The 25,721-nt window shown below is 38.8% G+C and overlaps 1 protein-coding gene across 1 annotated transcript; it reads right to left on the reverse strand.

Moving 5' to 3' along the window:
* Window positions 1–404: 404 nt before the first annotated feature.
* Window positions 405–23,978, reverse strand: LOC149389854 (uncharacterized). Its single transcript, XM_089622743.1, has 4 exons — window positions 23,306–23,978; window positions 996–1,060; window positions 873–896; window positions 405–605 (listed from the first exon to the last, which is right to left on the reverse strand). Exons 1-4 carry the CDS (start codon window positions 23,976–23,978, stop codon window positions 405–407), a joined length of 963 nt encoding a protein of 320 aa, XP_089478869.1.
* Window positions 23,979–25,721: the final 1,743 nt, after the last annotated feature.

Genomic DNA, 25,721 nt, shown 5'->3' on the forward strand with positions numbered 1-25,721 from the left:
GCATTGGCGTAGGTTCTGGGCCCAGTGTCTCCACTCTCCACCAGTTTCACGATGTCAACGTCTAAATCGTGCATAATCTTTGTCTTCCGTGCTTCATCGGTCGGAACCACGGACGGAGAAAACTTTGCCAGCTCGTCAAACTTCGCAATGTATTCCGCTACTGGCATCTTTCCTTTACACAGATTCATGAACTCTTGAATCTTGCCGGATGTGCTTGCCTCGCTCAGGTATTTCTCGTGAAGGAGGTTGATGAAGTGTACCCACGTCATAGTCGTTACATCCTCTGTTATGACAGTTACCTCCCACCAGCTTCGAGCCTTAGAGGTCATCTGGTAGATCGCGCAAACTACGCGCTCCGCGTCGGAAAATTGCATGTAGCTAACGATCTGTTGGATCCTCTTGAACTAATTCTCAACCATTATAGGGTCTGGACCTTCTTCCGACATAGGTGGCTTCTGCTTCCGGAATCGTTCGTACACTGGCTCTCCCACAACAAGGGCTACCTCAGGAATACGATAGTTGAGCTCATCCGCTATCAATACCGGTAAGGCTGGAAGAGGTTCTTGAGGTTTGTTCTTGGCAGCTAGAGGAGGATCCGGTTGAACCTGCCGATCCATTCACTCAAAAAGCAATGCCATCAACGATTCTGTCTCTCTATTTGCTCATTCCTTTGCTGTGCTTCTCCAGTCTGTCGTTCCAATGATTGCTCTATCCTTGCGATACGAGCGTCAAGATTTTCCCCTTCTTCCGCCCTTACTTCTAGATTCTAAAGGAATCACATAACAATAGCTAGGTCAAAAACCGAACGATGTCAGAAGCTCAAGATAGCATAACATATAATTCAGCGAATCCAAACAGGAAACACAGCATACCGACACATTCACACCCTCATATCCCTTGTAACCATAAAAAAAAGTCACACATGTAGACACTCAGACTGTAAACAAGATTCTCAGTCGACTAATAGATCTCACAGTCTACAGAAACGACTAAACCTGTCGCTTTGATACCAAAAACTCTATCACGACCTGCAGGTCACCCATCGCCCTCGGATCGCGACCTTTCCCGTAGCATTTTCATATTTCATTATATTTTCAACAGAAAGGAAAAATAAAACGCTTTCAAACATCATTTACAAAACGTTCATTAAACAAACAACGGAAATAAAATTAATTTACATATAAGGAGTAGCAAGGGTTCCCAGAGTTAGTCCGCTAAAAACCGGTAAAAATTTTCACTTTTAAAAGAGTTATAAAAGTGTGGACTACCCCAGCTTGCTATTCGTAAGCACGACCCATAATCGTGCTAACCGAGTTTAAAAACGTAAAAAGAGTTTGGGGCCGGTTATCTAAACATTATTATATTATAAAAGATCTTTCACAAGCTATATAAAATCTCTCACTAGCACACAACCTCGGTTTTCAAAAAGTGATACCCATTCCCAAAAGACAGTTCCTATGCCACAGGTCGTCATCGGATCTACCTTGACTAGCACTCCTGCTTCGCCTGAGCTTTTCCTTTATCTACAAGAAGAGAGATTTATGGGGTTAGTCACACCGACTCAGTAAGTAGGATATGTAACCTACTACTACATGAGATGCATAGATGCAAATGATGAACACAGATGATAGATTCAGAAGAATAAAGAAGTTCAATCATTCAAGTAGCATAGCAAAAGATTATTCAATAACATGATCATATATAGTTTTAGAACTCAGTTCTAAAACAAACAATCACACAATCATATAGGAATCCAGCTAACAACCGATTTCCTAGGAACTCATCCATTTCACTCATCCCGGCGCCTTACATCAGTGGACTGGCCAATCAACACTTCAGTCCGCAGCCGTTCATAAGAGATAAGTAAACCATTCCGAGAACTTCAGCCCAGTCCTTGGAAGGCCGAAGTTCTAACGTCTGGGATCCACTAGCACATGTAGGAGGGCCTTAATGCGCGCTTGGTAGAGGGGAGCAAACCCTCACAAATCTCTGGTTGCTCCAGGGTTCATATTTCACTCGGGACAGGTAAGCCACCCGTTAACTTACCTGAAGCCACCCATCGACTTCCCATTAAAGGGCCTCTGGGGATGCCACCTGCTACATTGCCGACAAGGGTTCATTACGTTTTACACGGGCTGTCTACAGCCTACCTGCCAATCTTATTACAGGAGGAGATCTTATTGGGATAAAACCCGTCATTAACATTATTAATTTCAATGTATGGCTCTTTAAGTATTTTAGAAGGAATTATCAACAGCTGTGAAGCTGGACCTCTTCCTAGAACAGTTCCTCTCGGGATTGAATCCGAAGGGCACCGTCTTTCCTCCTCCTATTGTCATCTTCATCAGGACGAAGTGGTAAAACCTATTACAGAAGCTTAACATAGTTTTAAAGGCTTCAAGGTTCTTAACCCGCTAATCGTTTAACCCTATCATTTTATTATCTTATTAGTTAGTGGCCGAAGCCTTATTCGGTCGTCTTGTCTAACTGAGGGTTCCTCTTGGTTTTAGGATTAAACGAATAAACATGAACAATTACTCTACTAGGCACCATTCCCCTTTTGACGCCTCAAACCTACATCCCACCCGGGATTAGATTCGAGTCGGTTCGAAATTCGAGAATTTAATTTATTATTCTCCGGTTTTTCGGAAGTCAAACTTATTCAAGACTCGCGTATTTTCGTATCGAGAATAATACAAAATAAAATCCAATAATATGCTTATGAGTCTTAAATAAATCGATCCGAATAAAAAGTAACCGAGAATTCCAACGCGAATAATTAAATTAAATTCTTAAATTTTGTTAAATAAATAATCATAAATTATTTATTTAAATACAGAATATACATTACATAATCAAATCCAAGAGTATCTAAACGCTTTAAGCGATTTAAAACTCACGAGTTAATCGAGCTTTATTTCGATAACTCTTTTTCTTGATATCTTCAAAAACCAACCTTGTCGCCTTCGACTCGTCTGGTTACCGCTCGTCCGCCTAGATCTGTAATTCAAACCGCGGAATCCGATAACAAGTTAATTAAAAAATTCACTCACATAAAATTCTAAATCCAGATCCTGATATTTCAACCCAAAACTAAAACCCAACGTCTGTGATTCAACTCGACAAACAACCATAATCCTAACACACACACACACCTACACGGCCTAAAACAAGCTCACGGCCCGAAATCAAACACACGGCTAAACACCTAAACATAAAAAATGTATCTACAATCCTAAACACCTCATTTCAGAATTCCCACACGAAAAGCCCACCAAACCACACGGCCAAGCTCACATACTCAATGAGATTCGTCCAAAAAATCAAAACGTAAATCAAACCATGACTTCCTAACAATACCCAAACATTAAACAACCTTAGGAACATCTCAAGATCATCACTTAACATGCAGAAATCAAATAGCCCCAAAATTCAAAATCCTCAAACCCTAGCTCAAACAATTTTCGGCCAAAACATACCAAATCCAAGAAATCTGAAATCAATCCTCATATTCGAGCTTTAAACCATCACTAAACGAGTTCAAAGAACAATCAAGACCAACCAATTTCACAGATTTCACTCGGATTCCAAAAGCCCCCCAAATCCTATCTCATGAACTCTAGCTTCGAATTTCAATCCAAGGAGAGGAATTCTTACATCAATCAACGAATTCAGGCTTCTTTGGATGGTTCTCACGTCTTTCCCGGTGGTTTATCTTGCTCCGGCGTCACGGCGGCTCTCGACGGAGTCGTTCTCCTCAGCACGGAGCGCGCGGTGATAGAGGCTCACGGCGGAGATGGCGCGCGTAGGAGAGGGATGGAAGAAGAGAGGGAGAAGGTTGCGGTGATGGTGAAGCCCGGCATGAGTGAGGATTTGAGCTCACAAATTATTTTTTCTTTGTCTGTTGCAGGTGTTTCTCGCGCGGGAGAAGAAGAAGGAGAGAAGAAGAAAAGAAAGGAAGAAGAAGAACAAAAAAATGAGAGAGAATGGAATGATGAGGTGGCCGATTTTTAGAGGAGGAGAAGAAAAATATCCACATGGCAGCTCTTCATTAAGACACACGAAAGACATGTGGCTGCACCACAAGTGGACACGTCGCTCACCAAATGACCCCTTCCTATTTTTTTCCTTTCAATTCCGTCCTTCATTTTGTTGCACATAAGTCCTTCCAAAATAAAACCTCGCAATCTTGTCCTTAACTCATTTGAAATAATCTTGAAAAATAAACGACAAAATTCTCATTAATTCTCGTTACCTTGAATATATTTAAGGGATTTCGGAATTTACTTTCACTCTTGAGATTTTTAAATCTCCGAGTACATTCCGAGTAATTTTTTATTCGGAAAATAATATCGAGTTTATACGAATATCCTTATTCCGAAATTTCGTCACCCTTAAATATTATTTCATGCGTTCTCAGGCACTTAAATTTATTCCAACATTCAAGTGCTTTCAAAATTCCTTTTTCCTTATATTTGGATCAACGCAATTCATCATTTCCTTATTGATTTATCTAAATTTATTACGAATTTCTTCCGAACTTCTAAAATTTCACTTAAAACGTGGAACGAGAAAATATAGAGAGAACATCTCTAATAAACTGAAACGAGAGAGATCGTGAATTTTATAATTCATTCAACAGGCAGAGAGAAGAAAATTTCCTTTATTTATTAATGAGAGGAAATTTTTACAGAATCTGACGTGTACAAAAGTTGGGTCTCACGCTTGTATACATTTGATGTAATAAAGTCTCACGAAGACTCTTGCTTGTAACTGCAGAATAATTAATAAAGAGTTGAAACTTTCATTCATTCTTCCATTTTTGTTTGAAGCTTGATGATAAACCTTAGTTTTTAGTCCTTAAACAAACCTAACAACAAATGAAGAGTCAAATATAGATTTGTATGAACAAACTCTTCATGGTTTGCTTAAAATAGTATATTCACAATCTAAGGATCAAAGGGCTATTGATCTCAGTATGATTGTTAGAAGAACCTATGATGTCTGGTCATGAGACATAGAGAGTTGAAGACTCTATAGTTCTTCCTAGGTACCTTCTGAAGATACTAAATTGACCAGTGCACTACTAGAGACAATATAAGAATAAACTATTTAACCTCTTCTGTCTCAAAATCACTATGTATGAATTGTATCATGCTTACCTCAATCTTGAAATGAGACATGTCATTTCATAGCTTACATACTCTCATTTGAAAAAGTTAGAGTTCTAGATTCACTATGTGATATAGACAAGACTTATTGATGAAGTACTAAGTTATGAAGATGTCATGAATAACTTTGTGAAGATCTCATAGATATGGAATTCATGTACAAGATTGCTCAAATGCAATGTATAATCACGTCATGCTTTGTTCATTGGAATGTGAATAAATGAAATGGCCAGTGTCCAAATTGAGTCATGACTCTTTTGGATGAATTAATGTGACATTTTAGCTCATCGTCAATATATTGTTTCTAAATTATACACAAGTGACAAAGGAGTTGAGGAAATAACAACTAGAAGGGTAAAATGGTAATTTTATAAATCCCATCTAGTTGATGATATTCATGAAGGATAAATATAGATAATATTCAATGGATCTACTCATCAGAATTAAGTAGAATTTTCAGTAGAAAATATATTTAGTTGAACCAAGAGATTTTCAGTGTCAACTTTTAATGGAGTCAGCTGACATTAAACTCGAACTTGGAAAAGGGTTGTGAACTTTTGTGTCCAAGTATGCTAGCTCAAGCTTTGCTCATTTGGATCCATGAGGTCACTACCACAAGTTATTAGAGTAAAAATTGTTAAACTAGTAGCTAAGTCAAAACAAGTTCAAATGTTTATCTAGACGAATTTTACGAAAATTATCTAAAGGGTACGTAATTTTGTCCATAAGGCCATAATATGGTGTAAATGTCAAAATATTATTTTGGACATTGTCATATGACAACAATGGGAATTAACCCACACGGCTAAAAAGGTAGAATTGGGCCTTGAGCATTGAATTTCATTTTATGTGAAAATTCTACATGGGCTTTTCTTGTATTGTCTTGAACAAATAAAGAAACATTTAGAAGCAGCATGTTCTATAAGAGATTTTCGTGCCACCATCAAAAGAAAAGGAAATTATTTTGTGAATTGATGTATGAAGATACTTGCCAAAAAGGAAAAGAGGAAACAAATTTATAGCATATATGCTATAATGTTGGACGGCCACCAAGAGGAGAGAAAAGGGAACAAATTTTCAGCCATGGTATTATTATGATAGGAATGGAAAATAAATATTGTGATTATGAATATGTGATATTCAATAGAACAGAGGAAATTGCTTCTTTTGCCTTGATCCAAGGCAATCCATTTTCCTATAAATACCACGCCTAATTCACAATGTTGAAACAAGTTTTTGGTTGAGACTTTCTTTCTCTAGCCTTGGCCGCCCACTTCTCTCTCTCTCTATCTCTCTCATCTTCTTGCTCTTTTGTTTTGGCACCTAGGTCATCATTAGACCTAACGTTTTGTATTAGCTCTTTGGCTCTAAGACTAGTTCTTGAGTCATTATGTTTAATAGTGCCCCGCACTAAATCCTTTCTAAATTTGAAATCTCTAGTGGTAGAAACTATCGTGGTTGCTCGGATTCAAAAAGACATAAGGAGACAAGCTAAGTGGAAAGACGAGCGATTCAACCTTTCCAAACGCTTCTTAAAGCTCAAGCATCAAGCGAGGTTGGTACCGAGTGAAAACTCATTATAGTTTTATTTTAGATTATATGTTCATGCACTTTGTCTAGGTAGTAAAATCGTTTTACATGTTTTAAAGAATTTTTTATATTCCGCCGCTTGCTGAAAGCGATAAGTTATTCTTAATCATAGATCTATTCCAACAAACGGTACCAGAGCTATGGTCAAAGTTTAAGCATGTGCATGTAATTTAAACTATGAGTATGAAAATTGTTTTCTTAATTTTACTCGGGTAATGAATTTGCTAGAATTTTTTTTTACATTTTTTAAATTTATTCCTCGGGCCTCTAAATTAAAATGCATGTTGATTTTCTACAGTACTTGGATGATATTAAAAGACATTAGAAAATGATCTAAAAGTTTTTAATTTTTTCTTAATCAAAATCGTGTTTTGAGAAGTTTAAGAATTTCGCGTAATTTCATGAAGTAGTAATATTGTCTTGCTTGCTTTATTTATTTACTCGCTTGTTTTATGTTTCTTGTTATTTCCTTTTCTGCTATATTATTACATTATTAAGAAAACACAATAATAAAACTTAACAAATCAATAAACGTTTCATTACATCTTTCTGCTCGGAACTCGGAGTTGAATGGTTCTTGAACCAAGTTAAAGGCCTGTGAGTCTACTTTCCAAATAATTTGGATGCTCAATTTGACATCCAAGCCGCCGTCTACGGCATTTTTACTCCGAGGTGTTTGCTGTCCGGGATTCCAGGATTTCTGAAAATTTTAGATTCCGGATCCCGGATCCAATTCCGAGAGTTCTAGAACTCAAATGAAAAATTTCCTTGAGCAAATTTTTTTCCAAGTATAATAACCATATTCTGTAAGATTGAAAAGTTTTGATGTTTTGGATATTTACTTGAAATTGAGATTTTATAAAAACTAGTTTGAATTTTGAAATTTTTTTTTCACTTTCTAACTTGAAATTTTTTTGTCATCCTAATCAAATATGTTTTCAAAATGTATTCAAAACTATATCTATATCACCTATGTTCAAAATTTATTGCTCTTGAAAATATAAGTGGGAGGTCTCCTCGAAAACTAGTTGGCAAGAAGATGCAAGGAGATGCGTAATCTCAAACTTAAAGTGTACAAGTGAGTTAATAGTTAAAACTTTTCTCACACACTTTCCCTTGTAGAAAATAGGAAATGTCTGAGTATATACCTTTTGCCTTAGTGCATTAACACTGCTCTCCCTTGAAACATGTTGATCTAGGAATCATTTTCTAGAATTCCACTCTATCTTTCTATACACTAGGAAACGTGTTTCCAAACATATAAGAGATGATGTGCAAACTCTAAAAACTAAGTGGGACGGTTATACTTGTTGTTTGCAACTCATGATCCCCAACCCTAATGAAAAGTGCAATTGTCTCAAGACTAAGAGTCACCCTCGTGGCCCTCTCTTAAATGAGAGTGCTCAATGGTGCTTTGCTCTGATCATTGCTAAAAGAGCTACGTCCGAGAGTGAAACGATGAGACAAGACCTCCCCTTGGTGGATTTTTTTAAAAGTAGATCTCATGGACTAAGTGGTTGCTTACACACTTAGACTCAATCCCTAGTTCTCTTCCCTGGAGGCCCTGCGAAAGGATATGAGTGATCAAACATTTTTACAAGGTGGCTAGTCAAAATTGATGTATTGACATCTTAGCTACGCATTAATGATGAGTCATTTACTTTTCGGCCTGTCCTCGAATGAGTAAAGTATCATTTCGTTGATAATACCTTTAGATTTCTTCTATCTTCTTCATCATAAAAACTTAAACAAACTTAAATCCCTAAACCAAAAGACTAATCATAAACATCTTTCAACTTCACCAAGATGTCTCTTAATCCTCTCTCAACCATCATTTCCTCAAACAAACTCGAAGGCGAAAACTATGTGGATTGGAAATTTAACCTCGACATCATTCTTTCCGTTTACAAGCATAAGTGGGTACTCACCACCCCGTGTCCTCCTCAAACGAATGATGATTCACCTCAAGAGGAAAAGGACACCTAGGCAGCCTGGCTCCGCTCCGATGAGATTGGGAGGTGCTATATCTTAGCATCTACGAACAATGTGCTCTAGCAGCAGCATCCTAACATTGAGACAGCCGCTAACATGCTCTATAATCTCCATGAGATGTTTGGAGGGCAAGGGCGTTAGGACAGACAACAAGCAGTCCGATAGTTTATGAACTATCGCATGAAGGCTGGGACTCATGTAAGAGACCATATCATACTGATCATTAGTTCTCTGAATGAAATGGAAATACTAGGATCGGAGATTGATGGAGAGACTAAAATAGATATGATCTTGGAAACTCTCCCCGAATCTTTCATACCTTCAAGCTGAACTACTCCATGATCAGGCTAGAGTACACTGTTACCGATCTAATGAAGGAGCTTCATGTTGCTGAAGGTCTCACTAAGAGAAAGAGGAACCAAGGAGAGGCCCATGCTACTGAGCACAAATCCTCCACCTCTGGATCGAAGAAGAGACCACGCAAGGCTAAGAAAAAGAACCAAGGCAAGGTTTCAAAGAAGAAGAAGCCCCGGGCAATCAAGGTGGACAAGTCTAACAACAAATGCCACCACTGCAATGAACCCAGACACTAGCGCATGAGTTGTCATTGTTGGAATTGATCTAGGGTTTAAGAAAAATTTTAACGCTTCGTTAAGCGGCGGAATTTTAAAAATTTTCTTTTCAAGTAAAAACGGTTTTTACTAACCTAGACAAAGAGCAAGTACATATAAATAAAAACTATTATGAGCATAGAAGTTTACTAACCTTTCTTGAAGCTTGAACTTTGAGAAGCTTTTGGAAAGTTGCAACGCTCGTCTCCCTCGCAGCACGTCTCTCTTTCTTTCCTCGGCAGCTCGAGCAACCACGAAAGTTTCTATCACTAAATCACTCGAAATAAAAGGAATCAGTGAGTGGGCACTTTTAAACACTACGACTTAAGAACGAGTCTTGAAGTCGCAGAGCTAAACTCTAGGTCAAATGAGGACCTAGATGCCAAAACAATAAAACGAAATTGACTAGAGAGAGAGAGGAGAGGGGCGGCCAACAATGTCTAGAGAGAGAGTCTCTCAATCTCTAACTTATGTTGAATGAATGAAATGAAGGGAATGAGGCCTCTATTTATAGGGGAGGTTTTACCTTCAATAAGGTAGTTTCCTCTTTCATTGAATATCACATATTCATGAGCAAATATTTCTCTCCTTCCCTTAGAGTCACTCGGCCAAATAGGCTTCTAGAAGCCCTTGGATTTGTTTCCTCTTTTGTTCCCTTCCTTACTTGGCCGAAATTCCCATTACCATGCATAGGAAATTTGTTTCCTCTTTTTTCTTTTGGCAAGTATCTTCATACATCAATGCACAAAATAATTTCCTCTTTCTCTCTATGGTATGCACGAAATGTTTAGTCTAGAACATGCTTCTAGATGTTTCTTTATTTGTTCATGACAAAATAAGAAAAGCCCATTAATAATTTTCACATAAAATTCCATGAAATGAAATTAATCTTCAAGGCCCAAATTCTTTAACTTGGCCGTCAGGTTTTAACTTCATTTTTCATCATATGACAATGTCAAAAAATTTATTGACATTCATTTCATGCTATGTCTCAAAAGACAAAAATACCCTTTTGAAATTTTCGTTTTTGTTTTGACTTAGCTTCCAGTTTAACTATTCCTAATCGATGCGATTCGTGACAGTGACCTCATGGATCCAAATGAACAAAGCTTGAGCTAAAATACTTGGACTCAAAAGTTCACAAACCTTTTCCAAGTTTAGCTTAATGTCAACTGACTCCACTAAAGAGTTGACACTGAAAATCTCTCGGTTCAAATGAATTTATTTTCTACTAAAGAATTCAACCTAATTGTAATGAGTGGATCCACATAATATTATCATGTTTACCCTTCATGAATATCATCAGCTAGTCGGGATTTACAAAATTACCATTTTACCCTTCTAGCTGTTATTTCATCAACTCCTTTGTCGCTTGTGAATAAGTTAGAAACAATGTATTGACGAGGAGCTAACAAGTCACATTGTTTCATCCAAAATAGTCAAGACTCAATTTGGACACTGGCCAGTTCATTTATTCACACTCCAAGGAACAAAGCATGAGGTGATATACATTGCATCTCAGCAATCTTGTACATGAATTCCATATCTATGAGAACTTCACAAAGTTACTCATGACATTCTCACAACTTAGTACTTCACCAATAGGCCTTGTTCGGAATCACATAGTGAGTCCGAACTCTGACTTTCTCAAATGAGAATACTAAGGTGTGAAATGACATGTCTCATTTCAGGATTAAGGTAAGCACGATGCAATTCATACGTAGTGACTTCGAGACACAAGAGGTTAAATGGTTTGTTCTTATCTTGTCTCTAGAAGTACACTGGTCAATTCAGTACCTTCAGAAGATACCTAGAAGAACTATAGAGTCTCCAACTCTCAATGCCTCATAACCAGACATCATAGATTCTTCTAACAATCATACTGAGGTCAATAGTCCTTTGACCCTTAGATTGCGAATATATCGTTTTAAGCAAACTACGAAGAGTTTGTTCATGCAAATCTAAATTTGTCTCTTCGTAAGTTGTTAGGTTTGTTTATGGACTAAAGACTAATGTTTTATCATAAAGCTTCAGGCAAGGAAGATTGAATGAACGTTTCAACTTTTTATTAATGAATAAGCAATTACAAGCAAGAGTCTTCGTAAGACTATATGACATCATATGTACATAAATACACACTACAACTCTTCTTGTGGGCACCATTGACAACAAACTCCCACTTGACTCAAAGAAGATGTGTTTAGTAGTTCATGCCTAATCCCACTCGATTTTGGTCGAAGACCTTGTTCGCTAGGGCCTTGGTGAATGGATCTGCCAGAGATCTACTTCACCTCCACGTCTCCGCGCTGCGCGATCTCTCGAATCAAATGGTATTTCCTCTCAATATATTTAGAGCGCTTATGGCTTCGATGTTCCTTTTAGTTAGCGACAGCCCCACTATTATCACAATAAAGGGTCATGGGCTCGTCGACATTTGGAACAATTTCCATATACTTAAGGATTTTTCTAAGCCATACAGCCTCTTTGGATGCTTCAGAAGCAGCCACATATTCTGCTTCCATTGTGGAGTCAGCAATGCAAGATTGCTTAATACTTCTCCACACAACAGCTCCACCATTAAGGATACTTGAGAACATTTTAACAGCAATCCAGTGCTTGGGTCCCGGGTTGGATTGGAAACGGCTAACTACGCCAACGGCGAAACAGATGTCAGGTCTAGTGCAAAGCATAGCATACATGAGGCTTCCTATGAGAGAGGCGTAAGGAATTTTCCTCATGTCTTCAATCTCTTGTGCAGTCTTGGGAGACTGGTCCTTAGAGAGTGAAACTCCATGCCTTAAGGGTGTTTGGCCCTTCTTGGAGTCTTGCATCGAGAAGCGATCCATCACCTTATCAATATAAGATGCTTAAGAGAGTGATAGGGTCCGGTTTTTCCTATCTCGAAAGATTTGGATTCCCAGAATGTACGCGGCTTCTCCTAGATCCTTCATATCGAATTACTTTGCCAGCCAGACCTTAGCCTCAGATAACTTACCCACGTCATTACCAATGAGTAATATATCATCGACATATAGTACCAGAAACACAACTTTGCCTTCGTGTATTAACTTGTAAAGACAGGGCTCATCTATTGACTGTTCAAAGCTGAAGCTTTTCACAGTTTCATCGAATCTAATATTCCATGACCTAGATGCTTGCTTTAGTCCATAAATGGATTTAAGCAACTCACAAACCTTGGTCTCTTGACCTTCTTCCATGAAACCGTCTGGTTGAGCCATGTAAATGCGCTCGTCAAGATTGCCATTCAGAAAGGCTGTCTTGACATCCATTTGCCAGATCTCATAGTCGAGAGCTGTAGCTATGGATAGGAGTATGCGGATGGATTTAAGCATCGCGACTGGCGAGAAGGTTTCTTCATAGTCAATCCCTTCTTGTTGGGTATAACCCTTCGCCACAAGTCGTGCTTTGAACGTCTCGACGTTTCCATCAGGACCCCTTTTCTTCTTGCATATCCACTTACACCCTACGGGTTTAATCCCTTCAGGAAGGTCTACAAGTTTCCAGACTTTGTTGATATACATCGAGTGCATTTCAACTTTCATGGCGTCAAGCCAGATGTTTGATTCAGAACAAGCCATCGCTTGGCTATAGGAAACAGGATCATCTATGTCGGAGACGGCTACGAGAGAGTCTCCATAAGACATGTACCTGTCAGGCTTTTGAGTAGCCCTCCCACTACGTCGAAGTACTACTTGACGAGATTCTGATGAGTTAGGTTGTGTTTCAGTTGGGGTAAGAACAGTTCTTACAGATGAGGTAGAAGCTTCCTCACCCAACTTTTCTTCAAGCACAATTTTGCTTCTAGGTTTTACATCCTTCATAAAGTCCTCCTCAAGGAAACGAGCATTCGTGCTAACGAAAGTCTTATCGTCCTCGGGACTATAGAAAGTAAAACCCTTTGTTTCCTTTGGATATCCAACGAACAGACACAATTCTGACCTACTAGCCAACTTGCTAGTCTTTTGCCTTAGCACGTGTGCGGGGCAACCCCAAATTTTGATATGGCCCAAACTTACTTTACGGCCAGTCCATCTTTCAAAAGGAGTACCAGGAACCATTTTAGACGGAACTTGGTTTAGAATATAAGCGGCTGTTTCGAGGGCATATCCCCAAAAGGAAAGAGGGAGTGATGAGTAACTCATCATTAATCTAACCATCTCCATAAGAATTCTGTTTCTTCTCTCTGACACTCCGTTTTGTTGAGGTGTGCCAGGTGCGGTAAGCTGAGAAGCGATTACTTCTTCTTTAAGAAAGTCATCGAACTCTCCAGACATATACTCACCACCTCGATCAGATCGAAGTGTTTTGATCACTTTGCCAGTTTGCTTTTCCACTAAAGCCCTAAAGACCTTAAATACGTTAAAGGTCTCGGATTTGTGTTTGAGCAAATAGACAAAACCATATCACGAGTAATCATCGGTGAAGGTAACGAAGTATTCGTATCCCCCACGTGCCTGTTGGCTGAGCGGACCACATACATCAGAATGTATTAGTTCCAGCAACTCAGTGGCTCTTCGACCCTTATCGGAGAAAGGTCGCTTAGTCATTTTTCCTTCTATGCAGGATTCACAATTAGGTAGTGAGCCTATAGCAGAGGCTTGGAGTGGACCATCCCTCACAAGTCTGTTAATCCTATCTAGGCTGATATGACCAAGTCTTAAGTGCCATAGGTGTGTTGATTTTGTTAGATCGGAGGATTCAGAAAGTTTGATCCTCTTTGGCTCCCTAATTACATCATTATCTATTTCGCTGTCTAAAAGAGAAGGTTGAGTGGGATAGATGTAGAAAAGAGCATTCTTCATACATGCATCAGTGACAAAAGAATTATCAGGAAACGAAATACGAATTCCATTCTTAATGAACTTTAAACAATAATCTTGCTCAAGAAGACGAGCAACGGATATTAAGTTCTTCCCAAAGGTAGGAACAAAATAAACATTATTCAAGTTTAAAGTGCGGTATTCAAAAGACAACGTCACGGATCCCACAGCCTTCGTAGACACCAGGCTCCCATCACCCCATTTAAAACAGAACTCACCTTCCTCTAAGCTTTTGGTTTTCTTGAAACCATTCAAGGAACAACAAATATGGGTAGTAGCAGCGGAGTCAAGAATCCACGTTGATACATTATCAGCTACTAAGTATGCTTCGGTGACTAGTACAATACTATGTTCCTTTGCTTTGAGATAGGCGGGACAGTTCTTTTTATCGGCCTTGTAAGGTCCCTTCTCAGTTCTAGAGGCGGAGGCTTTGTGCTCAGTAGCATGTGCCTCTCCTTGATTCCTCTTTCTCTTAGTGAGACCTACAGCAGTGTGAAGTTCCTCCATAAGCTTGGTAACAGTGTACTCTAGCTTGTTAAACGGAGTTGTTCATCTTGGAGGTATCAAGAGATGCGGGGAGAGTTTCTAAGATCATATCTATGGCATTCTTCCCATCAATCTCATATCCTAGGATTTCCATTTATTCAGATAAGTAATGATCAGTATCATTATGTCTCCAACAGGAATCCTAGCCTTCATGTGACAGTCCATAAACTGTCGAACTGCTTGTAGCCTTGTTTGACGCCTTTGCCCTCCAAACATCTCAAGGAGATTGTAGAGCATATCGTCGGCAGTTTCGATGTCACGATGCTACCTCTTTCAGCACATTGTTCATAGATGCTAAGATATAGCACCTCACAATCACATCGGATCGAAGCCAGGCCGCTAAGGCGTCATTGTCCTCTTGAGTCGAATCATTATTCGTTTGAGGAGGACACGGGGTGGTGAGTACCGTTTTGTGCTTGTTAATGGTAAGGATGATATCGAGGTTATGTTTCGAATCTACTTAGTTTTCGGTTTCGAGTTTGTTCGAGGAAAGGATGATTGAGAGATGGTTGAGAGACATGTTGCTTAATTAAGATGAAACAAGTTTATGATTAGTCTTTGGTTTAGGATTTAAGTTTTATTTAAGACTTGATAAAATCCAAAGGTGTTATAAACCAAATGATAATTTACTCCCTCAAGAGAAGGCCGCAAAAAATCTCCATTTATAAGTAAATGACACATCATTAATGCTTAGCCAAGATGTCAATACATTAATATTGACTAGCCACCTTTTAAATTGGTTGGATCACTCACATCCTTTCGCAGAGCCTCGAGGGAGGATTACTAGGGATTGAGTCTAAGTGTGTAACCAACCACTTAGTCCAAAAGATTGACTTTGAAAAACAATCCGCCGAGGGGAGGTCTTGTCTCATTGTCTCACTTTCGGATTTAGCTCATAGAGCAATGATCAGTGCAAAACGCCCTTGAGTACTCTCATTTAAGAGAGGGCGACGAGGGTGACTCTTAGTCTAGCGACAATTGCACTTTTCATTAGTGTTGGGGATCGTGGGTTACAAACAACAAGTATAACCCTCCCACTTAGTTTTTGGAGTTGGTACATCGACTCTTATAAGTTCGGAAACGGTTTTCCTAGTTATAGAGCGACAGAGCGGACAACTAGAAGAGAATCCTATATATTCATGTTCAGAGCAGTGTTAGTGCATAAAGGCACAAGGTACATACTCGATCTTTTCCTAATTTCTATTTCGGGAAAGTGCATGGGGGAAGTGTGAACTTCAACTCACTCGAACACTTGAAAGTTTGAGATTACACATCTTTTTATTTTTCGGCTTGTCTACAAGGAGACCTCCCACTCAAATTTTCAAGAGCATATAGATTTTGAACATATGTGATATAGATATAGTTTTGAAAACATTTTGAAAATTTATTTGATTTGGATGACAAAATTTTTCAAGTTTGAAAACGAAAAACGGTTTTTCAAGATTCAAACTAGTTTTGTAAAAATTCAATTTCAATTAAACTTTCAAAAATCAAAACATTTTAATATTACACATCATGTTTATAATCTTATAAAAAAACATTTTTTCTCAAGAAATGTTTCTCATTAGAGTTCTATAACTCATGGTAGTGGGGCTGAATAGCCGGAATTCTAAAAAACTAGAGTTTCGGAACAGCCGCGCACCTCGGAGTAAAATCGCCATAACTGGCGGCTCCGATGTTCTTTTGACCTGAAACCGGTGGCATTTGACAGATGACAGACAGAGCTTTAATTTAATTTAAGAATTATTAAATTTTGATTTCTGAGCAGAGAGTTATGCCACTTTTACTGTGGGTTTTACTCCAGCTCGAAGAAAAAGAAATAATTAAAGCTTGGTCCTTTTTAGGTGCGAAAAAGAATCGAGTGTAACGGAACGTTTTAGGATGTTGTTAAAGCTTTTATTGGTGTTTTATTAGCAAGGTAATAACATGATATAAAAGAAATAACAACATGCATAAAACGATTCAAGTAAATAAACGAAACTAGTAAGACAAGAAAACTAGTCACAAAATTTACTCGAAATTTCTCAAACATTTAAAACACGTTTTTCAATATAAAAAATTAAAAACTTTTAGAACTGATTCTAATGTGTTTTAATAACATCCCAAAATCATAGAAAATCAACATGATTTTTAATTTAAAGGCATGAGCAATAAATTAAAAAAAATCTAAGATAACAATTCGAACTTGTTACAAAATTAGTAAACTTTCGAAAACGATTTTCAAGCTCATATTCTTTAAATACATGTACATGCATATCTTTGACCATAGCTCTGATACCATTTGTTGGAATTGATCTAGGGTTTAAGAAAAAGTTTAACGCTTCGTTAAGCGGCGGAATTTTAAAAATTTTCTTTTCAAGTAAAAACGGTTTTTACTAACCTAGACAAAGAGCAAGTACATCTCAGCAATCTTGTACATGAATTCCATATCTATGAGAACTTCACAAAGTTACTCATGACATTCTCACAACTTAGTAATTCACCAATAGGCCTTGTTCGGAATCACATAGTGAGTCCGAACTCTGACTTTCTCAAATGAGAATACTAAGGTGTGAAATGACATGTCTCATTTCAGGATTAAGGTAAGCACGATGCAATTCATACGTAGTGACTTCGAGACATAAGAGGTTAAATGGTTTGTTCTTATCTTGTCTCTAGAAGTGGACTGGTCAATTCAGTACCTTCGGAAGATACCTAGAAGAACTATAAAGTCTCCAACTCTCAATGTCTCATAACCAGACATCATAGATTCTTCTAACAATCATACTGAGGTCAATAGTCCTTTGACCCTTAGATTGCGAATATATCGTTTTAAGCAAACTACGAAGAGTTTGTTCATGCAAATCTACATTTGTCTCTTCGTAAGTTGTTAGGTTTGTTTATGGACTAAAGACTAATGTTTTATCATAAAGCTTCAGACAAGGAAGATTGAATGAACGTTTCAACTTTTTATTAGTGAATAAGCAATTACAAGCAAGAGTCTTCGTAAGACTATGATATGTACATAAATACACACTACAACTCTTCTTGTGGGCACCATTGACAACAGTCATGCCTACCTCAAAGCTAAGGAAAAAAGTATTGTACTTATTACCGAAGCATGCTTAGTAGCAAATAATGTATCAACGTGGATTCTTTACTCTGCTGCTACTAACCATATTTGTTGTTCCCCTGACTGGTTCCAGGAAAACCAAAAGCTTAGAGGAAGGTGACTTCTCCTTCAAATGGGGTGATTGGAGCTCGGTGTCAGCAAATGATGTGGGATCAGTGACGCTATCTTTTAAAGATCTAACTTTAAATTTGAATAATGTTTCTTTGTTCCTTCCTTCGGGAAAAACTTGATATATGTTGCTCGTCTTTATGAGCAAGATTATTGTGTAAATTTTATTAAGAATAGTATTCGAATTTCTCTTTCAAATAATTCTTTCGTCATTGATGCATGTATGAAGAATGCTTTATTTTACATCTATCCCACGCAACCTTTGCTTTTAGACACTGAAACAGATAGCGATCTAGTTAGGGAGGCAAAGAGGGTCAAAGTTTATGATTCCTGTGATCTAATAAAATCATCATGTCTCTGGCACTTAAGACTTGGTTATATCAGTCTAGACAGGGTTAAGAGACTTGTGAGGGGCGGTTTACTCCAACCCTCTACAATAGGTTAACTGCCTACTTGTGAATCTTGTATAGAAGGAAAATTTTAAATGACCATTCTCTGCTAAGGGTCGAAGAGCCAGAGAGTTGTTGGAACTCGTACATTATGATGTATGTGGTGCGCTCAGTACACAAACATGGGAGAATACGAATACTTCGTTAGCGTCACCGATGATTACTCAGGATACAGTTTTTTCTATTTGCTCAAACACAAATCCGAGACCTTTGACGTATTTTTGGTCTTCTGGACTTTAGAGGAAAAGCAAATTGGCAAACAAATCAAAACTCTTCGATCCGATCGAGGTGGTGGTTATATGTATGGAGAGTTTGATGACTTTCTTAAAGAAGAAAGTATCGCTTCTCATCTTACAGCACCTGGCAAAAACGTAGTGTCAGAGAGAAGGAACCGAACTCTGATGTAGATGGTTAGATCAACGATTAGTTACTCATCACTCCCTCTTTCCTTTTGAGGATGATCCCTTGAAATAGCAGCTACCATTATGAACCAAGTCTCGTATAAAATATTTCATGGTACTCCTTATGAACGATGGACTGGCCGTAAAGTAAATATTGACTTCATCAGAATTTGGGGTTGTCGTGCACATGTGCTAAGTCAAAAGACTAACAAGTTGGCTAGCAGATCAGAATTATGTCTATTTGTTTGATATCCGAAGGAAACCAAAGGTTTTACATTCTATAGTCCCGAGGAAAACAATGTTGTCAATGGTGCCCACAAGAAGAGTTGTAATCTTTATATTGTACATTTGATGTAATAAAGTCTCATGAAGACTCACTACTACACATGTTGGATTATACAACCCACTTTCTACAACGCTTATGACAAGCGTTGTAGAAACTAAGGATTCTACAACGCTTATGACAAGCGTTGTAGAAACTTGGTGTTTCTACAACGCTTATGGATAAGCGTTGTAGAAACTTGGTGTTTCTACAACGCTTATGAATAAGCGTTGTAGAAACACCAAGTTTCTACAACGCATATGGTTAAGCGTTGTAGAAACACGGAGATTCTACAACGCATATAGTTAAGCGTTGTAGAAACCTGGTGTTTCAGATTTCCCACAATGCTTTAACAATCCGTTGTAGAATCCACACCGCGGCGCCATGTGTTTTATGCCGCGGCGAGAACTTACTACAACACATAGTGAAAGCGTTGTAAAAAAATGTAATCCGCCGCGGAGAAATTCATCTCTCGCCGCGGCGGGTGGTTTCTACAACACTAAACAAAGGCGTTGTAGAAACTCGTCGCCGCGGCTAGAAATATTCTCCGCCACGGCGAGTTGGATACCGTGGCCAAGCAGTTTTTTAAGAAACTGTCTCGCCGCGGCGAGTGAGGAATCTCGCCGCGGCGAGACGTTCCTACAACGGTTATAATATCCGTTGTAGGAACATCTCGCCGCGGCGAAGACATATTTTCGCCGCGGCGAGGTTTTTTAGGTTTTCACTATAAAAGGCCGTTTTTAGTTTTTTTTCTCATTTTTTCCAATACCCACACACGAGACAACCATTTTCGGCCGCATCTCTCCAGGTTTTTTCTTCCAAAATCCCTCGCCACGTCCTCGCCGCCCCAAAATCTCGCCGTCGCCTTGTCCTCGCCGCCAACTCTCTCTCGCCTTGTCCTCGCCGCCATTTTTCTCTCGCCGAGTCCTCGTCGTGCTTCCTCTCGCGCCTCTCTCTCTCTCTCTCTCTCTTGCCGCCTCATTGTAAGGTATGATTTTAAAAGTTTTTTAAGGTGGTTATTGATTTAGTTTCGTGTTGTTGATATGGATTTCTTGTTGTTTACCCGAATCGCATATAGTTTGATTTTTTTAATTCACAAATTTAAGGTTTTGTTTGATTTTCTCTTTTTAGAACAAGAAATTAGGGTTTAGGTTAGTGGAATTTGAATGAGTGAATTTAGGTTAGTGGAATTTGAATGAGTGAATTTAGTGAAATTAGGGTTTTGTTGATATGAATGAATTTGAATGAGAATTTGAGTTCAATTGAAATGTCCGGATTGTGTTTGACATATTGTTACATACGTTAGTGGTTAAAATGGTTATGTATATTAATGTTGAGATTGAATTGTTTATGAATTTGTGATTGATCGAATTGTTCATGAATTTGTGATTGGTCGAATTGTTTATGAATTATTTGTGATTGTTGGAATTGTTTTAATTTGTCATGTTTAAATATATATTGTTGGAATTGATATATAATTTGTTACATGTTAATTATAGAATTGTTTATGATTATGTTTTGTAGGAGCTTGAAAATGCGTCGAACTAAAAACACGGCGGGCTCCAAGGCTCCTAGCTCTTCCAGAGGTCAAAGTAAAGGAAAAAGCAAGCGACCTCGTAAACAGTCTCCCGAAGAGGAATACAACTCGAGTATCTTTACTAGCAAGGTCGCGGAGGAACGCTACGAAAAAATCTTGCCGCGTAACATTACCCATGAGAGAGGATTCAATGTAAGCAATACGTCGGATATAGGTAAGCAAATCCGCAACAGCATAGTTGGTCATGATTCGGGGAGGTACTGTGTTGTACCCGAGTTCGATTCGAACGTCAACTTCGTGTACGAATTCTACGCAAACTTGCCGGACTCCCAAGGTGATGTTGTGACGGTCCGTGGGAAACCGGTCGATATGAGTGTCGAAGCTATCAACGATCTTCTTGGGACCCCAGATGTGCCTTTCGAGAACGAGGGCTATCGAGAAGGGCTAAGAAGTTGCAGCCATCAGGAGATGTCGCAGGTGTTGTGCATTCCGGGAGAGGATTGGGTCACTGAAAAAGGAAAAAGGGTACTCAAGCGTGACCAACTCACCAGGATCGCTAAAGCGTGGATTTACTTTGTTTGCGCTCGTCTCTATCCGATCAAGAACTTCACCCCTCTTGACGAGGATCGTATCTAGGTGTTGTTATGCATTGTTAAAGGCCTTTCCATTAACGTCGGTCGATTCATCTATACTTGGATGAAGAAACTCGACTATACTAATGAACGACACGGTTTGCCATATCCGTCGATCATTACCGGCCTTTGTACAAATGCGGGGGTACCACGCTCGAAAAAGGATACGATCAACAGTCCAATGGGGCCTATTACGGATTCCATTATCGAGCGGTACAAGATTAGGGATGATCCACAAGCGGAGGAAGCGGAGGAAGAGGGGGGAGAGGGGGAAATGGAGCCCTTATTGCGCTTACCAACACCTCCGGTAATCGACCCCGCCACCATCGACTACATTGCTCATTGCTCCAACTATCTCGTCGGCGGGTTCTAACACACGCAACAGTACATGCACCAACAAGCGGAGTATGGCGCCTCTCACATCAATCAATTGAACGATCTCTACTCTCGGTGGGACATCAACCAAGAGAATTAGGTGTTATTTCCTCCATATCCTCAGTACTCCGACTACCCGTACGCACCACCACAGTGGCCACTGCATATGGCACCTCCTCAATATCCGGCGAACCCACCACCACCACCACCGAATGACGAGTAAATTTCAAGAACCAACAACACCAACTCTTCCATATAAATTTCAAACTCTTTTTAAATTTAAGTTTCAGTTTAAGACTTGCTTGGTTTGTTTATGTTTATGACTAGATTACTTTGTTTTATTTGTGTTTGAGACTTCAGTCTTTGTTTGAGACTCGTTTGGTGTGTTTTATTTCATATATGTTTGAAAATTGATGTTATATGTTTAAGACTAGTTTGGTTTGTTTTATTAATTGTAGAAATTTTAATTGAATGATCATTTTTAGTTGGAGAACAGGTTAAATATTGGAAAAAAAGTGAATGATTAGGTGGTAGAGTGCCTCTTCGCCGCGGCTAGGTACCTTTCTCGCCGCGGTGTGACTATTCTCGCTGCGGCGAGGTGATATTCCCGCCGCGGCGAAATAACCTCGCCGCGGCATGGAATATACATTGCCGCGGCGAGGTTTCTACAACGCTTGTTTAAGCGTTGTAGAATAGTCCTCGCCGCGGCAGAATTTGTATACTGCCGCGGCGAGATTTTGTTTTTTTTTATACCGAGAGTCTGGGCTTTTTAAGAAGATATCTCGCCGCAGCGAGGTTCTGGGGTTTTTAAGAAAATATCTCGCCGCGGCGAGGTGATATTCCCGCCGCGGCGAAATAACCTCGCCGCGGCATGGAATATTCGTTGCCGCGGCGAGGTTTCTACAACGCTTGTCCATAAGAGAATAACATAAAATCCAAATTTAAAATACATTGTTAACTGTTCTAAATCAAACGAAAATAGGATCTATATCCTTACGAAGTAGATGAGAAACATCGTCATCATCAAAATCATCCATCTCTTGATCAATATGAGGTAATCCCAATGTGAACGGTGGAATTCTAGACATGTCTTCGTCTTCTTCATCGTTACCATTTCTCGCTTTCATATGAACTACTAACGATAACTCTGGATTCTTATCTTTGGCCGACAAAACATGTAATGCTTCGGCAAACAATGTAACACCACTATTTTGAACGGGATGCTTGTTGTCTCTCTCTCTCTTGTGTAAAATGTAAAACCATTAACAGACCAGCAGTGTACCTTTTAACCATTGAGGAAGGCCCGCCAGATAGTTTACTCAATGTAGATGAATGTCATGCCTCTTTAAATAATCGTTTTCCAAACCAGTTCTGAAACAAACGGTTGTGCTCTTCTTGTAACCATTTTTCATTTCTGCCTTTCTTTGGATTATTCACTCTCAACTCATTTAAATGAATATCCACAAATGGAGTGACCTCAGAAACGTTGTGTAGCACATGGAGACCGGCTTGGTCCCATTCTTTTCGGTTGAAACTCGAATAGGTACCTATAAATAAAAACATACTTAAACAAGAATGCTCATAATTTAAAGTAACAAATAAAGTGTCAAAAACATACCTGTAGATAGAGGTTTTGAATCAAAATTGGTGTTTTTGGGTACCCCAATTTCATCTGCTTTAACTAAATACTCAGAACAAAACTCAACCGACTCTTCTGCTATGTAATTTTCAACTATGCTTCCTTCGGGCCTATTGTAGTTCTTCACGTAGCTTTTCAACACTTTCATGTAACGTTTGATTGGATACATCCACCGTAAAAATACGGGCCCGCATAATTTCACTTCACGTACTAAGTGGACGGTTAAATGAACCATGATGTCGAAAAACAAAGGTGGAAAGAACTTTTCAAGCAAGCAAAGAGTTTTCACCAATTCTAACTGCATTAAATCTAGGCGAGTAGGATCGATGACCTTCGAGCAAATTGAGTTAAAGAATACACATATCTTTGATATTGCGAATCTCACATCTTTTGGCACGATTCCTCGCAAAACAAGAGGCAACATTTGTTGTAGCAGTACATGACAGTCGTGAGTCTTCATTCCAATAAGTCTCAAATCTTTCAAAGACACGAACCTCCTATAGTTTGATGAATGACCATCGGGGACTTTAATAGAAGCAAACCAAGTACACAACTTCTTCTTCTCCTTTCGATCTAGAGTGTACTTTGCCGGTGGCAATTTTGTTTTTTTTCTACCCTTCTCTTGGGGATGCAAAATGCTTCTTATATTCATCTCTTTGAGATCCATTCGAGATTTTAATCCATCTTTCGATTTATTTGGATCATCAAGAAGCGTACCGATAAACGATTCACACACATTTTTCTCGATGTGCATAACGTCCAGACAATGCCGAACGTAGTGTGACTTCCAATAAGGAAGGTCGTAGAAAATCGATTTCTTCTTCCAAGGATTCTCTTTGAAGGATTCTTTAGTACTAGCACTCCGCTTTCTTTTCCCAAGCACTTCATTGACATTTTTAACCATCTCATAGACATCTTCACCACACAAAATTCTAGGAGGCGGTCGTTCTTCTGTATTTCCATCAAATGCATGTGTCAACCTTCTATATGAGTGATCTCTTGGTAAAAATCTTCTATGACCAAGAAAAACGGTCTTCTTACCATGCTTTAACCTGATGGAAGATGTGTCTTTCATGCAAATCGGACAACCAATCGAGTATTTCACAGAGTATCCTGACAAGTTTCCATAGGCAGGAAAGTCGTTAATAGTCCACATTAACATTGCCCTTAAGTTGAACGAATCTCCACGGTAAGCGTCTTTGAATTCTATCCCTTTCTCCCATAACATTTTCAAATCATCGACCAACGGTGCCAAATAAACATCGATATCATTTCCTAGTTGATTCGGTCCTGAAATCAGAAGCGTTAACATCAAGAACTTTCTTTTCATACATAGCTTTGGAGGGAGGTTGTGGTTCACGAGTATAACCGGCCAAACACTATATTTACTGCTCATCATGCTGAACGGGTTCATACCATCAGACGCCAGACCAAGGCGCAAATTTCGAGTATTACCACTGAAATCCTTATACTCTAAATCGAAGGATTTCCATTGTGAAGCATCAGCAGGATGTCTCAACATACCATCATCGATACGCTTTTCGGAGTGCCAAACCATGTTCTTCGCGTGTTTGACACTATTAAACATTCGACGGAAGCGCAGCATTGGAGGAATGTACCATAATGACTGAAATATATTTAAAGAAATTCAATAATTAATAATGAATATGAGCTACATGTATTTCTTAATCAAATAATGAAAATGTACGTACCTTGACTGGAACTCCTTTAACCCCATTACATGGAATTTTACCCTTCTTCCACCTTGACTCTTTGCACGTCGGACATTCATTCAGATCTTCATACTCATGTCTATATAAAACACAATCATTTGGGCACGCATGAAATTTCTCGTACTTCATGCCTAATGTGCCCAAAGTCTTCTTCGCTTCATACATACTTGAAGGAACTTTATTATCTTCCGGAAATGCTTCTTTTAGTGTTTCCAACAATAGAGTAAAACTAGTGTTTGTCCAACCGCCCGACGCCTTTAAATGAAATAATGTAACTAGAAACGACAACTTCGAAAAGCTTGTACACCCTTCATATAATGGTGTCTCCGCATCATTCATCATGGACTCAAACAATTCCGGTCGCTCAACAAAATCATCCTCCAAATCGTTCATCATTCTGCACATATCATCAATATCATATTCAACATCATTGTTATCCTCGTTTACCATAGAACGAAAAAACCTCACCATGGTAGTACCATCTTTGATACGAGGTCATTATTCCATATACAAACAAATGGGTCCGAACGACATCAATCGAAAAATGTCTATGATTTCCACATTGAATACAAGGACAACGCATAGATATCACATCTACCATGTTCTCTCTAACAAAATCACAAAACTCATCTACACCTTTACGATATATCTCGTTTAATCTA

Source organism: Urtica dioica, chromosome 8 (genome assembly GCF_054948205.1).
Source record: "Urtica dioica subsp. dioica isolate 48M chromosome 8, U.dioica_male_clone48M_v1_H2, whole genome shotgun sequence".
Lineage (NCBI taxonomy): Eukaryota > Viridiplantae > Streptophyta > Magnoliopsida > Rosales > Urticaceae > Urtica > Urtica dioica.

Excerpts from the sequence above, each read along its gene's own strand:
- LOC149389854 (XM_089622743.1), bottom strand. The coding sequence starts at position 23,978 with ATGAATATAAGAAGCATTTTGCATCCCCAAGAGAAGGGTAGAAAAAAA. Across the intron at positions 897-995 it reads TTTTGGTATCAAAGCGACAG|GGATATGAGGGTGTGAATGT; the intron begins GTTTAGTCGTTT and ends TATGGTTACAAG. Across the intron at positions 606-872 it reads ATGAGGGTGTGAATGTGTCG|GTTCAACCGGATCCTCCTCT; the intron begins GTATGCTGTGTT and ends ATGGATCGGCAG.